The sequence below is a fragment of the Thermobia domestica genome, chromosome 7, assembly GCF_964235325.1.
Source record: "Thermobia domestica chromosome 7, izTheDome1.hap1.1, whole genome shotgun sequence".
NCBI classification, from domain to species: Eukaryota; Metazoa; Arthropoda; class Insecta; order Zygentoma; family Lepismatidae; genus Thermobia; species Thermobia domestica.
Genome location: NC_137460.1, coordinates 236300986 through 236318931, shown reverse-complemented (window position 1 = coordinate 236318931; position 17946 = coordinate 236300986). Strand labels below are relative to the sequence as shown.

Genomic DNA, 17946 nt, shown 5'->3' with positions numbered 1-17946 from the left:
CTCATATAGCCTTGCTGCTGAAGGGGACGATAAACTCAAACTCAACTCAACTCAAAAATAAGATAAGAACTGAGTATAGGTTCGAGGCTGAGCCCAGTACTGGCAGAAATAGTTACAAACAAATGGGAGAAAAAGGTGAGAGAAGAAGGGGAAAAACTTAATAATTTTGCAGGTATGTGGATAACTGCCTAGGCTTGTGGAAAGAGACTAGGAGACAATTGGAGAAGTTCAAGGATATAGTGGAGGATAAACAGAAAGGCATAAGCTTGGACCTGGAGTTGGAAGAAAATGGAGGAATAAACTTCCCAGACATGTCCATAATAAAACAAGGAGAGGGGCTGGTTACGAAGTGGTATCAGAAGGAGTGCTCGGCGGGGGTGTTCTGCCACAAGAGAGAGAAGCGACGTTAATAGGAGTACTAGTCTTTCATAACTAGTATGATAAGAAGAATAGAAATGCTGGAGGACAAACAGGGAGGAAGGAAGGAGAGCACAGAGAAATTCTACAGACAGTTAGAGAAGAACGGTTACTGCAGGAAGGAGTCAGAGATGGAAGAAGAACGGAGGAGGAAGAGAGTGAGAAAGAAGAGGATGAAAGTGGAATATGTCATAGTATATAAAGCGTAGGAGAAGAAACAAAGAAAAGTTATTGAAGAAAGAAGGGGTCAGAGCTTATGGAAGGAGTGGAGAAAACTTATTGAGATTTATAAAGAAGAATAGAAAAGGCACCAAGAAGATGAATGAAGAGGAAGAAGGAGTCATCTACAGGGTATGGTGTGGGGACTGCGATATGTCATATGTAGGAGACGGGGAAGAAAATGAAAGAAAGAATATAACATAAAGATAATGTGAGGAGGAAGAAAGAAACCAATGCGATATACAAATATGTTAAGCAGACTAATCACGAAATTAACTGGGAAAAGACGGAAGTATTGGAGATAAAGAGAATTTTTGGATAGCATAGACAGGTATATGAAATTGGAAAAGGTCCTTATAAGGACCAAAAATGACGGCACGTGATTGGTTGGAAAATGGACACGGGGACCTACGGGATTGATTGGAGGCTTCAGCCAATATAATTTAAGACTTTTTCATATATATATATATATATATATATATATATATATATATATATATATATATATATGTGTGTGTGTGTGTATCTTTATTTATGTTCTATAGCGTCTGATGAAGGATATGATAGATATCCGAAACTGTAACACATTATGGTTTATAATACAATGTTTGCTGAAGCTTTGGTCAGTATTTTTTTTGTTCAATATCCAATCCAATGTCATGGATAGTGTTATTATATGTATTCATGCACAAGAAATTGCATACAAGAATACACGTATCTGTAAACTACGGACGTATTCAGGAAAATATCTAAGAAAATGTACGTGTGTAAGAGAGGGCCTACATATTTTTCTTTAATACTTATGTTGATTTGCTCTTTCATTAATTTTTAAGCGAAATGTATTTTTCGTTGTCATAATTACTAACATTCAATATTAAGTTCGTACTTATTCATGAAAGTTGACTTTTGGCACACTCAACGAAAGCTAAGTGAAAACGTAGCTAACTTTATTAAATTAACTAACTAACTCTATGGCCTATAGAACCCGGAGGTTTAATGCCGCATTCACTAAAGCTCTCTTTTGACTTCTGTCTTTACCCAATTGGATCCCGTCTCTACTTTGTATTCCTATTTCTGCTGAATTCATCACAATGTTGTCCTCCCAGCTGCACCTTCGTCTTCCTAATAATCGTTTTCCGATTCGATTTCCAGCTAAAATTTTGAAAGCGTTCCTACTTACTTTCTGGCTACATGACCTTCCCACTTGTGTTTCCTAGACTTGATGACTCTAATAATATTTGATAAACGGTAAAAATTATGCAGTTCCTCATTATGTAGTTTCTGTCATTCCCCCTTCCTCTTAGGTCCGAATATTTACTTCAGGATTTTATTCTCAAATACTTTCAGTCTGCATTCTTTCCTCAAAGTAAGCGATCATGTTTCGCAACCATACAGCACAACAGGTATGATTATCGTCTTATATATTTTAAGCTTCACATTCCTTGGCAGAGTTCGCGAAGACAAAAGATTTTGAGCTGAATAATAACACGAATTCCCTGCTTAAAGTTGACATTTAATTTCTTCGTGAATATGGTTTTGTTCTATTAGTATTGACCCTAGATATTTGAAACTACCCATTTTGTCGGAAGTATTATTTGATATTTTGACATATTCACAATTTGTAGTATAGTGATGACAGTGATTTTTCATGTATTAAGTTTTCTCTGCACTTACTTCTAAGTTCTTCCTGCAAGCGTTTAATAAAACCTCTGCATTTCTTTCTATTGTTCTCCTATCATCCCCTATAAGAAAGTTACATAATAATGGCGAAACGAATCTCCTTGTTTCAAACCATTCCTGACGTGAAAGCTCGCAGACAATTACTTCTCTACTTTGGGATTTCAACACATCTTAATTAACTAACTTGTTTTCTCGGTATTCCAAAGTGTGCAAGAATGCTGTACAATCTCTCTCTCCTAACCGAATTTTATATTTGGAAATATGCAGATACTACAACTTATCTACCTAACTTCAAGCAATGTGGAGGGGAGTACGTTTATGTAATCTATTCATCAGTTATCACTCATTTTCAAACGTAAAAAGATTAGAAATGTAACAAGCCAAGGTACGAGACTCTCTGAAGAATTAAAACAGCTACACCAATATAGAAAGAAAAAACAATTCCAATACAGAAAACACATTTCAAATAAAGGAAGAAAAGACAAAAAGGTACTTTCGTTGAAGAAAGAAAAAAACAGCTTAATGACTAATATGACTATTATGAACTGCTTGGAATTTGAGTCGATTTAAAGTTTTGTCATGTTCATCTAAATTATACAAAATTTAGTAAGACATCATTCCGATTTGATTTCATCTGCATATTACGCAAGTTTCACTGAAAGATGATTAAACATCATTTTACTTCAGATTTTTATGAACGAAGTAACTTAACGTAAAAAGAAAAATTTGTGAATAATTTCTCATGATATATTGAAATAAACAGGTAACTCTGGAAATAAATCTTGGCTTAATCTAACTGATCAGTATGAGTATTGTAATTTTCATGCCTTTTTATTTACTGCATCCTAAGTTTGCAAAACTTCTTTTTACCTCTATTATGACCATTTTGGAAAAAATAGGCAATATACATTGCCTGGAAGTGAATGTGTAATATTGGTCATATGGAAAGCACATATTTTTAGATAGAAATATGTAGCTTTGCATGAAAAATTGCCTGTTTTCGTTTTTGATGAGCGGACAGTCCACAGGTGGACTGTAACTTGCCTGTTCATCACCTGTTGTGTGTACATGTACATTCATGTCCAAAATTATTGTTGTGTTTATAAATATGTTGTCGTAGGAATATAATTTGATAACGAATTCGCCCGGTATTTCTTCTGATGTAGTATGTGTATAATCGGCAAAGACATGTATCTGGCAAATTCCATGTTAAAAGAGCAGTAAATAAGAACAATAAAACGAAAATAAAACTTTCTTGTCAATTTAGCAACATTTTGTTTTATTCATTCTAATTTTTGTATTTATAATTCTTTTCCTATGAAATTTACCACAAATATACATTTCCCGATTATACACATAGTATCAGTATTAAAAGTACCCTGCAAAATCATTATCAAATTATATTCTTACAAGGAGACAGTTATAGATATGCAACAATCATTTTGGACATGAGTGTACATGTCATGTTGAATATATAAATGTGGGATATTTAAAACATGGGCTGAACAATACGTGGATTAGGTAATGTACATGTGAGATACAGATATGACATTCCTCAGGTGTAATTACTTCTCGCCACGCACTGTACATAGCCTATGTAGACATGAAAGCATGTTTCGCAAATGGGTACAATGGTAAAAGTATGACAATTCCAAGTGCGGCATATAGCATGTTCTCAAGGACGAAAAGGTCTTTTCAATCTCCAATGAGAGGAATTGTAAACATGCCGCCTGAATTTTAAACATGGGAAAGCATGTTCCTGGCAAGTGAGTACACAGGATAAAAGAAGACACTTACATGTGCTGTACACAGTTATGTTCCTAAAGAGGGACGGTCGTTTCCATTCAGACCGTTCTTCTATGGAAAGGAGTTGTAAAGATGTACTGTACACTGCTTGTATTTATAACGTAGAAAGACAGATTACTGTAAGGGAGAGACTGCTTGTATGCAAGAAATTTCTGCAATATTATTGATAAGAATGAGATCTAAAAATGTGTGTCTGTAAATTTTATTATAGTTTAAGGTTTTTGTAAAATTTGATTCTGCACTGCAACAATACTAGGTGATAGATCAATAATAGGGGACTGGAGCCGGCAGCTCCCTATGACGCTCCTGTTTAACATGTAAAAACATTATTTATATTAATGGAGTCCATGACGACATTAATATTTGACCGGTTGAGTCCCAGAGTAGCCTAATTACCAACAGCATTAAGGTCGAACTTACTATGTATACCTAGGTGTACTGTGTATATATATATATATATATATATATATATATATATATATATATATATATATATATATATATTTATATAAAAGTTAGATCTTATTGCTGTTGGTACTTGGTCTACTCTGATACTCAGCCGGTCATTTCGACAATAGCGTGAAATTAGTAACATTTTGGGTGGAGGCGCTCGAGCTGGCTTAGCCACCCTCTGGTTATGCTCTCCTTACAGGCAGTAAATGTACTGTATACGTATTTTCACTCCATGTTCTTTGCCTCCCCCCCCCTTTTTTCAGACAATGAATATGCAAAAAAGGCGTTGTTATTATTTATTTATTTCTGCTAAAACAGCAAAAGAACACGCAATGTTCATGGGTTCCTTACATACATGTTCCAGGCGTAAAAGAATGCCAATTTCAGTTTTTTTTTAAGGCGCCTGTATGTCATGTGCTTTTTTTGGGGGGCGCCTTCAACACAAGTATTGATTTGCTACAGTCACATTAAAATATGTAATTAAATAATAATGGTTTTGACTCCTGAAGGAACCCATACTCGCTTTTCCTTGTCTTTTTTCCTTGACAGTGGCTGTCACATAATTAGTAAAATATGCTAAGAACCACGTTACTTGTCCACAGAATTGTATGGCCTTTATTTTAAAACTCTCCAGGCTAAGATTAATGACTGCAGTTTTTCATACAAAAAGGTTTTTCTCTATGAGCTTTTCCTGGTCAGTGACTTTTACATTAAAATATTAGAAAAAGTATAATATATATATTTTAAACTTACTTTGCACACAATTTTAATCGTGTTTTATTAAAATTTCTTTCTGCAAATTTCTTGAGAAAATGTAAAAAGATTTTAGATCCGAAAGCTTAGAAATAAATCAGTAGAGAAATTAAAAAAAAAAAAAAAAAAAAAAAAGAGGAAACCCTCTTAATGCTGAAGTGAAACTATAATTATCTATATTATTTCATTACGCGTATTATATATTAATACTCATGTCCAGAAGTTAAGGGAAATTATTTTTTCAAAACTCCCGAGATACCATAGTATAAAATGCGATTTTACGGATGCAGAAAATGCCACGTCATACCCCACGACAAATGTGGTACATTGTTATAATGTGGGTGACATATATGCCCTCAATATGCGTATTAATCATTGGCGGATGGTACATTCCTCCAAAATATAATTGTGCACATGAATTATCTACTCTCTTAAACTAATAAGTTTGGCAAGAATGCATTCGAAGAGGAAGTAATAGGAAAAAACGAGACTTCCAAGCACAGCTCACATTTCGCTGTTTCAAATACTCAGCTCCTCTTTCGTTAGAACAAAATAGTATCTTGGCAACTGCAGGAAACTTTGTTACAGAGAAAACATACGCTTTTCGACCAAATGAATTCATAGGTTGTTAAGAAGTTGTTCAGGAGTTCCTTAGCTATCATCACGGTTGCGGGAAAACTCTACAGTTGTTTCGATTGCTGTGCATGTTGTTTCTTTGTACAGTAAAAAACCTGTTTATGTTGGCTAGCATCGGTTCCATTGAAAAGTGGCCACGTTAAGGAGTTTGGTTTGTATGGCGTGATATTTTCTCAATATTGAAACCGGAAGTAAGAGTAATTTTTCAATACTTTGGGTTTTAGTAGAGAGTTACGAATGAAGATGAAATTGATTCCTGAAACGCTTGATTGATTGCAGAAAACCACTTCTCACTATTCCAGTTTTTGCTCTATAGTGATTAATGTAAAAACAGGTAATGGTTTATTTTTATCACTTCCGGTTTCAATATCGCCTCCGTGAACGAATTCTGTTCCTAATTTTTGAGCCTCTACATCCTGACCAAGTGGTAACTCATCGAGTAGTTCTTGAGTGTTTTGTCCCCCAATTTGTACAATGGAAAGAATAAACGATTTAACCTATTTTAGTAACAATTTAGTAGCATATATGCATTCTGAAAAAAGAAAAAAAAAAATGCTGAGATTATAAATTTTTTCGGTGTCTGTGAAATTGTTAGATACAAACTGATCTGTTAGCGATTTTCTGAACCGTATCTTATGAAGAAACAAAGACGGAAATGAATCATAAAATCAGAAATTGCAAATCAATAACAATAAAGAAGTTTTTTCTTATAAAAAAAAAATAAATAAAATCACTCAGTGGAATTCGAACCAGATCCAAAAGTACTGAATCCTAGCACAAAAAAATAACTTTACACTCACGGCTATCGAAACAACTATAAAGTTTTGAAACAACTGTAAAGTTACTTCCAGTTGTATTGATCGCTAAGGATCATTTTAACAATCATCCTTGGTTTCTACATTTTTATATATATATATATATATATATATATATATATATATATATATATATATATATAACGAAAAGCATGTGTGTGTTTTCTTTAACTACAACAAGGTTTTTTTGTATCTGCGAAGTACAGTTTTGCTCTGAAAGTAGCATTGCATTAAGAAACAAAATAAGAGTTGAATATTTCAAACAGCAAGACGTGTTGTGAACGCTTCACTACTCCGACTCTTTCCCCTTCGAATGTGTTATTGCCACACTTACTATTTTAAGGAACTTAGAAAAAAAATCACGCGCGAAATTATATTTTCAAGTAGTGAACATGCAAGATCAGCTTGAGAACAAAGTGTTACGCGCGGCATGTTTCATCAAATGCATAGAAGATTAGAGGAAAACACATGGACGACATTACGCCCGACCGTATTAGAAGACGACTAGAAATTGGGCAAACCCAACGAGCTATGAATGCGGAGTATAATTTCGCGTGTATAGATAAAATTTCAGAAGGGTGAAGGCATTCACGAGGTGTACATGTGTTACTCCTACTTTTATAGAATTACCTGTATCTTTATTGCTATACAAAACCGACTATTTCTTTCTAGAAACCGAAATATAAGCGACTGCCAATAGTGCAAAGTGTATCCCACGAAACGAGGATGGGGTTCCAAGAATTCCCTTTGTGCAACAATGAAATTTCATCCTTTCATATGTACAATAGAACGTGACTGCTTAAATGGAATTTTAAGTACAAACAAGACTTTAAATACACATCAAAATTTAATAAAGCCTCCGTTTTTCACAACCCTTCCTAGAACATGAGAATATCACGCTTTTTGGAGTGGCCGGCAACCGTATTTCCTGGATTTCAATTAACGTGTCTGGGACGCTCTTGGTCGCCGAATTGCAATCCAAAATCCACCACCCCCAAATTCTGGACGTCCTCATTCACAGTATAGGAGCACATTGTACAACCTGTATTACTGTTCAGATTGGTAATATTCCATACTGTGTGTTTCTGGGATGTCAAACGTGACTGATGTGTAACCGAGAAGATAAACCTACACTATTTGCCATTTGACTTTTAGTATGGTCCATGTGGTTGGTTCTCTCATAACTTCGATCCCGTAGATCGGCATCGGTCACCCCCCCCCCCCCGGTCTTCATCTTCATTTGTGTGTCACATTTTCACGGTATTCCTTAAATTCTGGACACGTATTAATATTATTTAGAACTTGTACAGTTGATTCTTCAATAGTCACTATATTTAGAACGGAGAAGCTGATATTTAAAGAGCTTTTTAAAGCAACAGAACAATCCTTTTTTGTCAGAAAAAAATCAATTATTAACAACAAATTTTGATTATCTTTATTGTAATTGTCGTGTAGGAACAATTAAAACAAGACCATCTGAAATTCAAGATAATGAAACGGAAGATCAAATCAAATTAAGGCAAACGAGATAAACTCTCCTCGCGCAGGTTAACTCTGCTTTATACGAAAGATATGTTAAAGTTTACAAGAAGATCAGTGATAAAAACCACTGCACATCACATGACTGTACAGATTTCATGCAAGCCAATTGCATACTGGTACAAACCTTCATTCTTTATTATAAATCCTCTCCCTTTCTTTTCTTTCTCATGAAAAGTGGAATTGCCTTATCTTCAACATCTGTTCATCAGTTGTCCTACCTTTGTGCAAAATAGGAATCTAGACTTTGATTTTTAAAATTTATTTATTAAATTTTATTTTACTTATTTTATTTTGTTTAAGAAATCCTAAACCGATCCCTGAAGTTACAGTAGAAACGAACCGAATGTCAGCTAATGACACAATTCTCTATACTAGTGAAGAGGAAGAAAGCTGGGAAAGCCCACTTACCTCTGATATACGCATGTATATTCCTCTATTATTCTGGCCAATATCAAAATAAAAGTTTTTATTTTCTACTCTCATGTGCCTTCCTTCAGGAAGTTCGCCTTTAAACCCTCCATCATCTGTGCCGAATTCTTCGAGTAAGTCAGTCAGGGCATCTCGAAATTCGATCATGCCCTGGGCAGGGATGGCTATTTGCGACCGTGGACCTCCACGTGTGATTGTTTGTGATACCTAAAAAGAGAAAACCACATATTTTCAATCTAACGAAAGCAAAGGTTTTTACTTTCTTTCTAATAAAAAGGACAATTGTATTCAACAAACAAACACTCACTTTCTGAAGTTCTGTATTTTTATCCACGAAGAACTGTAGCATTTGTTTCTTTGAAGTCACTGCATCAAAGTATTACACATGGAAACGAGTGGGTATTAAAGTTTTTTGAACACTGATACACAAGGAATTAAAAAAAAAAAAAATGCATGAGTATATCTTTGTGGATCATTGCGTTCGTACTTATAGGGAAATTGAAGAGTTAAAAATCGGCTGTTTCCTCCATTTATCAATATAATTTTTTGAATATTCACTAAAGTTGTTGAAATACATTCACTCAATGAAGGATGAGTAAAAGAAAGCAAGTATTACATATTTCTGTATGTTTTAAGAACACCAGGTTTGCCACAGTAACGGTTACTAAAGCTTTCTTACGTTCAAAGTATAACCAGCTGACTTTTACAATAGATTCAAATCGTTTAAAATATTGTGTTTAAAATATTATGAAATAGTTGACAGACAAATGTATCAGCGTAAGTCAATATTTGCACCTTTTCTTTCCTGCACCCATACATATGCGTCTAACATCCCTATTGTAAATCTGAAACTGAGTGATTCGTATTTCGTGAAGCAAAACACTTTCATATGCCAAATTTAATGGCTCTATGTTTGATCTTCATTTGATGGTCTAAAAAATATTCTCTTTATCTCACCTCATCAAGTTAGAATTTACAAATTTTATTCTATGAATAAGATATTCATGTTTTACGTACCGAAAATTGTCACCTACTCCAAATTTCGAGCCTGTACATAATGCGGTTCAAAAATGTAGCCTCTCACTCCGCCTGCAATAACCATACTGAATGAGAGAGATATTGTCCTCCAGTGGTTCAAAAGAAACATGTGGTACTAGCGAAGACTTTTACCATAGCCTGGCCGCCATTCAGGGGTGAATTTCACAAAATTTCCTTCAAATTTACTTAAGGGATTATAAAATGTATCGTACATATATGGATATCTTGCCTTGAGCGAAGACACTAAACTCTCCCAAGATTCCGCAAAGCACTATCTTATCTACATTCCAGGATTTTAAGAAGAATATTTATACGAAATTTCAGATTTCTAAGATCAATAGTTTCAGAGATCTACCGATGTGTGAGTTAGAGGATTTACCTTTTGTAGATTCAAGTTCTATTTCATGTATTTCATTTTATTTTTCCAACCAGTGGAAACAGACTTTTACAAAGTTTTCCATTGGATGGGCAGTCGCCTCCCTTAAAACGTTTGTACCTTATACCCTTTCTGACCGACTCGTACGTTCTCAGTCGTGTCAGTGAATAGTTTTTCAAAAGTACCTGCCCAGCACATACAATCCTTCCGAACAAAGGTAATGAGATACGCTCATTATCATGATGAACCAAGGTCCATCTCTAGTTCCAGTTACTGGTAGAGGGAACACTAACTAGTAGGAGTCTATTGGCATTTATAGTGTATAGGCAACCTCTCCTGGCCAAGATACGCCAAGGTACTGAATCCCACGGTAGGATCATAACCTGGCACAGTCCAACCCATTTCTGAGGACCCTATGCAATCCAGAGGTGAATCCGCCTCTGCTTACCCCAGTTTACGTTCAAAATTTACGTGCTGAGGTACCACGTACATTGCCGGACCGAATAGCACGTTCTAGTTGCTCATTTGAGAGATGAGACAATCCTCTCATCCCCTAAGTAGGGTGAAAAGGTTTCCCTACTTACCTCAATTTTATGTGCTGAGGTACCAGATACACTACCGAACACAATGGCAAGTACAGTATTCCTATAGGTTCCGTTAAAAAACTTTCCATGACTCTTCATAAGAATTCCACGTGAAGTCGGCCTCCTCCTTCCCTCACCACATTAATAATTTCACGTCAGCACTTTTTTAATACAATGATTATTTTTATTTTCATATTATATATTATCACTATTTTTTTCGTTTTCTAAACAGATTGTCTACAAATAAGATTACGTATCGCTACATAAAATACGTGGAAATATGACCAAAACTTTTAATTAGAAAAACAGCAGTTTATTTGAATTAAAACAAACGATAATTAAAAATAAGATTATTGTAAAATTGTGACAACATTGACCTTCGCGCCAGGGAGTTACTGAAATTTACGTCAAGGAATCCCTTTTCTTCTTGATCTCATTCAGTTCGGTTTCAATAGCTAACTCTATTTCAGACGTAAACTCTGTTGCTCCAAGTCGCTCACTTGTGCATCTAACATTCTCTTCTCATCTTCCGTTTTGTTCTGCTCACTCATCTCTTCCTTCTGCTGAAGAAGTACGTATTATCTCTGGAGCCTTTCACGTAAAGAAACATCATCTGGTGTTTTGCACATGTTGTTCAATACCTCCCACCTCTTTTACTTGGTTATGAATATGCCTTTCTGCTACAATAGTCTTTTCATGTATATTTTTCAGTCAGACATATGAACATGGGGTGAATGTTGAATTACCTTAGATCTAACGAAGAGGACTGTTCTATTGACGTTTGGTAATTATAGAAGATCCAGCGGCAGTCGTAAAAAACCCAGTTTCTCTTCTTTCCTAGTCTCTGTTACTATTTGTACGAGACAACGTCAGTCAGCAAACCTGATGTCGACATTTTTGCTCACAATAAGATTTGCTGCTTCTGTCACAACACTTAATAGCACTGTATCTGTACATTTCAAAACAGTTCTGGTTTACACATCGATTTTAAGTGTTCTCCATTTATCAAATAAAAAATGTCCCAAGTAACTTCACATTTCTCCCTGACTGTCAATCTGTTTCCTTGACACTGATGACCATATTTAATTTCCCTGGCTTTCAAGTTTATAGGAACCCCGACATATCAGTCGCTCACTTGGAAGATGGAGCAATCCTCTTCTTCCTCCGGGTAGGGCGGAAGGGTTACATTCCTGCTACCTAAATTTTTCATGCTGTTATTATGTATATTCCCGGACCCAATAGCACATGTTAGTTGCTTATCTGGAAATGGGACACGCCTCTTCTTCCTTGGCGGGGTGTGTTAATAGATACAACAATGCCCATACAACTGGCCACTCACTCAATATTTTACTTATTTCAGAAGGTGGTATCCTTATAGTCTCAATTTGCTCTATGTCCTTCTAGAAGAGAGCTACTCTGCATGTAAGAGAGATTGTGTCGTAAATTGTGTGTAAATTGTAATGTGTGTTCATTTCAACATCAACACACTCACTGGACAAGCTTACATTTGAAGGGCAAGAAAAAAAAAGAAGAAATATCACAAAACTGCGTTTTCGAGAAAACGGCGTTGTAATATTGAAAACTGCGTATCAACTGAATAGAGTTAGTCAGATCTTTTCCCCCCTTTTTACAGGAACATTCGTACATCTACACATATAAGGCATATAGTCAAATAGTACCCATAGTTACCAACAGATAGGACAAAGCACCCGTTGAAGCACACACATGGACATTCCTTGTTTTTTCGCCTTACCCTTTATTTGAGGTCTTCCAAAGCTATCTATAGTATTACTTAAACTAAGATATCCCGAAACAAATTACTTAACGGAAAATATAACATTGTAACGCAATCGAAGTATTCTATAAGCACTTTCGCCAATGCTTTATCAAATAAGCAGAAGTATTGGGCAGATGTATAAGTTCGTGGGGTTTTCTTTTGGGTTGGTAACAATGCGGCGTGAAGCGATTGTTTATCGTTAGTCCGTTATTTCACCGTAGTTTAGAGTTTGTGTGTTGTGAAACACAGGTTTTCTTGATTGTGAAGGTATTATTGCACATATTTCAAACAAACTAATGTGGAATGTCAAGTTGAGAAAAGTGATCATTTCCGTCACATTTTACTCTTCGAGTTTAACCGAGGATCCAGTGCAGCAGAAGCTGCAAGAACAATTTGTGCAGTGTATGGGAATGAAGCAATTGCTGAAAGAACAGTACAGAAATGGTTTCGAGCAGGATGGTTTAACTTGTCTGATGATCCATGTACTGGAAGACCTTCAGATTTTGACGAAAATCACTTGAATGAGTTGCTTCATGAGAATTCTCGTCAAACAACGCGGCAAATGGCGCAAGTTTTTGAATGTGTATGCAATGTATTGTTACACTCGTAGAATATGTTAATGTTATGTCTATGTTGTATTTGTGTTTGAATTAAGAGAGCAGAATAAAAGTAAAATATAAGAACTTATGCATCGATCCTATAGTATTGAAAGAAAAATTAAAGATATTGTAATTTTTTTTTACAATTTTTCTTTTCTTCTTCCTTCTCTCTCCAAGTCTGATTTTAAACTATTTTCTGGTAAGTACCTAGTTTCATAACTTACTGAATGGTTCGTATCCCCCCCAAAAAATTTTCTTCTTCTTCTTTCTAAAGGTTAAAGAGAATCACAAATTGTGTTTTATGCAATATAATATGACAGCAGTGAAACATTTCGTCACCATGCAGAACTCAACGTAGGCATCTACGCTACAGACTACAACTTTGATTTACTGGCTATATCTTGGAATCTCTTCTCTTTTCTGAATACACAATTGAATTTTAAAAGGAGAAAATTTTATCCATATAAAAGAAAGGAATTGTTATGTTCTGAAACGTATGCACAAACACTACAACTAATTTCAGAACATCTAGTAACATTGAATAATTCTAGTTTCGTTTAGAAAAGTTCTTTGTGTTGTTCTCGCATGAATTTAATCTCGTACATATGAAATATAATACGTTTATGCAAATAATACATAGATCGATTCACAATTAACGCGTACTTACAGTTTTAACCTTAATTCAACAACAATTACATGAAAATAACAACAGATTATCCCGCAGAAACAAAATAATATCGGGTATGTTACTGATAGATTTTAAATGTATCTTCAACAATTTCGATGAAGATACATTTAGCTGTTGTTTACAATTAGAAGATAGTTTGTATTCATTAGATGTTATATTGATATAAAACATTACTAGTCACTGAAGATTGATTTACTTATATGTAGAGTCCGGATTTTTATGTAATATCAACCCCCTAAATATGTAACAAAAATCGCTTAAAAATGTAAGAAATATGTAATCAATCAATATATATAATAAAAGTAAGTGTGGTTTGTCCGTGCGTGCCACAAAGGCTCCGAAACCAAGACCCGGAGCCCCATGGGAGTTATATGGTATTGTAGCCCTGTATCTCCCATCCGTGAAGAAGGTTTCGGTTTGGACCAGCAGAGGTCCTAGAGGGAGAAAACGCCCTAGCAACGGTGTTACTGTGATAAAAAAAAGGGTTAAATTTTAACAACAATGCGTGCATTTCTTTATTTTCAATTTTAATGTTGCTTTTCTTGCTATACAAATCATTATTGATCGAATATTTCAGTGTTCTAGAATTATCAACAATCTTGGAAAATGTTACCGACTGTTATAGAAGTTTCCCAAAGGTTCGAGAATGTTCTAGAATTTTCAGGATGCTCTAGAACCTTTTAGAATGATCCAGGAAGTTCTAGAATGTTTCAGAATGTTCGAAATTGTTGTAGAATGTGCCAGCATGTTATATTATTTTCCTATAGGTTCGAAAATGTTCTAGAATGTGCACCACTAGGAAGGTACACATTATGAATACGGGGTCATTTTTATTAAAGTTTACAGGTATCATTATGCTCAGGTTCTTCTCAACCTATTTAATGTTTTGAAAGGAAAATGGTGGGGTTATGTCTAGATGATGGGGGCCAGACAACAGAACCTACTTTAATCTAACCTAACCGAATCCGAGCTACTACTACTATTTGTATTACTACTAGCACTACTTACTACTACTACCAACTACTATTACTACTGTTTCTACTACTACTATTTGCTCTACAGAGTAGCGACACTGTTTCCACAAAGAAACGTGTTTCAGAGTTACGGTAAGAATTACTTATTCAGAAGCATAATTAACTAAAATTATAGATTACTGAGAAACAACTTTTCTGGGAGGTACATTGACAAGAAGTTAAATACATGTCAGTTTCATCTTCAAATTACTTAATGCTCTTTGGCACCAGTGTGCTCAAATAACACCAAAGAAAGTTAACAGGCAACGATGGACTGGAGTCTGAGCCATTACATTTATTTACAAGTTTGTTTAAAAGAAGAAGATATAATGTTTACAGACATCGTTGAAAATACAATGATGGTTTCAGAATTATCACAAAGTACCTAAAATGTCCGTTCTTAACACAAGGAAAACACGTTTATAGGAAATGTACAGGGCATGGAGTTTTGCTAAATGGGGCCACAGTGGCTCAATGTTCGAGCTCACCTCTGATGCAATGAGTCCCTAATTCGATCTTAAGACGCGCCAAGTGAACTTCGTAGTGGACGAACAGACAAGGTGTATGAGAAAAGTAATGAGACTGGCAATACTGCGGGCGATCTGGCAACGTTGTGTCTACCGGTCTGTGCCAGACCAGTGTTTATCCCTTCCACTTCCTTAGTAAGAGTTACAACTCCGTACAGCTAACACATTATTTTTGACAGCGCCATCAGTGAAGTTGTGTTTTTGTTGTGTATTACAGAAATGGGGCAATGAAATTTAGAGCAACGTTATGCAATAAAGTTTTGTGTTAAACTTGGTTTATCCGCGAGTGTGACTTTTGAAAAGTTGAAACAGGCCTATGGGGACTTTGCTTATCAAGGCCGAGAACACATTCACGATGAACCTCACTCAGGGAGACCTTCAACTTCAAAAACTGACGAAAACGTTGAACGTGTGAGGGCTCTTGTGAGATCAGACCGTCGTTTAACAATGAGGAGGATGAGTGAACAGTTAAATTTAAACACTTTCATCGCACATCAAATTTTGACAGACGATTTGAACATACGAAAGATTTGTGCCAAAATGGTGTCGAAAAACCTCACAACTGAACAGAAGGACAATTGAAAAAACCTTCTTCGATCTTCTTGAGAGGATTGCCAATGACCAAGAATTCTTTAATTGTGTGATCATAGGTCATGAATCCTAGATATTTGAGTATGATCCCGAAACAAAGCGGCAAAGCGAAGAGTTGCACACTCCGCCATCTCCTCGGCCGAAGAAATGTCAAATGAGCAAATCAAAGATCAAGACGATGCTGATTTGTTTTTTTGACAGTAAGGGTATCATGCACAAAGAATTTGTTCCATCAGGACAAACTTCAGTCAACCAAGTGTTTTATAAAAGTGTCCTTGAAAGGCACAGGAAGAGAGTGACTGGTGTGAGACCGACATTGCAAACAAGTGGATGCTTCATCATGACAATGCCCCGTGTCACATGGCCATTTCCCTCAGTGAATTTTTGACCTCAAAACGCATTACTGTTGTTCCTCAACCCCCCTATTCACCTGATTTCAGTTCTTGCGACTTTTTCCTTTTCCCGAAATTGTAACATGTCCTAAAAGGCCGTCATTTTGGAACTCTGGAGAACATTCGAAGACTGACCGACCAGTTAAAAGTCATACCAGTTGAAGACTTCCAGCGCCGCTACCAAGAGTGGGAACGACGACTCCGCCGGTGTATAGCTGCCCAGGGGAACTACTTTGAAGGAGATAACATTGTTGTTTCAAAAACAAAAACTTTAGTTAGTACAAAATCAGTCTCATTACTTTTCTCACACACTTAGTAGTAAGCGTCAGTTTTCTCGGGGTCCTCCCGTTTCTTCATTTCAACTATTATCACCCATCTCATTATCACAGTCTCCCTTAGCCTCAATGTATAATCGTGGGACTTTATACCTACAGAAATCTTGCTAACGGAACATAAGGAACACATTACTTTATCCCGTGCAGTACATATTCCCTACAGTGCTTTATCCCCTGCTCAGCTAGTTACGTAACATGATTTAAGCTTTAAAACATCCTGAGGATGAGCACTCAAAAATCATGCTCGAAATGTTGATAATCATTTGAAGAATTTTGGTCACCACAGGAATAATTTCAGGTCAGATTTTTGACTAGCATAACTTACATAAAAATGATGTCAGTAGCATAATGTGGGTTGTTTAACTTAAGATTTTTTTCCATTTTATTTTACTTTGTCTCTGTAATATGTAAATTAGAACAGATTGTAATTGTTGAAGCAGATGCAAATGTTTTACATTCCTAACAGGTATGTGGAAGACACCGAAATCCTTGGTTCGGCTGTGAAGAGGACTGTTACGAAACAAAGTTCTTGTAATGTCAGGTGTAAATTTCCAACTCCATAAATTTATTGTATAGCTATCTTGAAGAATTAATGGATTTAAGCAGTGTTTAGTAGTTTTCATCGGTTCCGGTGAGTAGGGCCATGGTTATCTTGCCCCTCCTTTGGTTATGACCCGAATACTCTAAATCATATCCTTAAGAGCTTTCTGAGCATACTGAAAACCAACTGAAAAACGTAATAAATTTCCTGCTATCGCTTGTTGAAATCGAGGTAAGGAAGCTCGCCAAAAATTGACTCGATGTAGTGATGTCAACCGGCTCAGATCGACTCGGTTCAACTGAGCCAACAGATCAAGCCGGCTCGACTGGAATGAACCATTGGCTCGGTCCGGCTCAGGTGAGCCACCGACCGAGCCAGCTCGGCTCGACTCAGGTGAGCCATCAGGACAGTTCGGCTCAGCTCAGTTGAGCCATTGGCTCAAGCCGGTTCGGCTGGAATGAGCCATCGGCTCAGCTCGGTTCGGCTCAAGTGAGCCAAGGGCTTGAGCCGGCTCGGTTGGGTGGGCTGTTGGCTCGACTCACTTCTCGGTTTGGCTCGGTGGTGACTGAGCCGCTTGAGTCGTTGACAGCACTTGAAATACCCACAATGATGTTCATTTGAGGTAATGCTATACTTCACATATGCGAAGAAACATTAGCAGTCTCGTGCTTATGCATGTGAAGGAGTTCGGCTTGTTGTTGCGTGATATTCTGAAACCGGAAGTAGTATTTAAAT

The 17946-nt window shown here is 36.2% G+C and overlaps 1 protein-coding gene across 6 annotated transcripts in view; it reads right to left on the bottom strand.

The window, feature by feature from the left end:
- The window catches only part of Pur-alpha (Purine-rich binding protein-alpha), a 361449-nt gene that overhangs the window by 6854 nt on the left and 336649 nt on the right, over positions 1-17946 (bottom strand). For all 6 annotated transcript variants that reach the window (XM_081765996.1, XM_081765993.1, XM_081765995.1 and 3 more), the window contains one exon: positions 8730-8957. In XM_081765996.1, coding sequence (XP_081622122.1) covers positions 8730-8957 — 228 coding nt within the window. The remainder of the gene's footprint in view (positions 1-8729; positions 8958-17946) is intronic.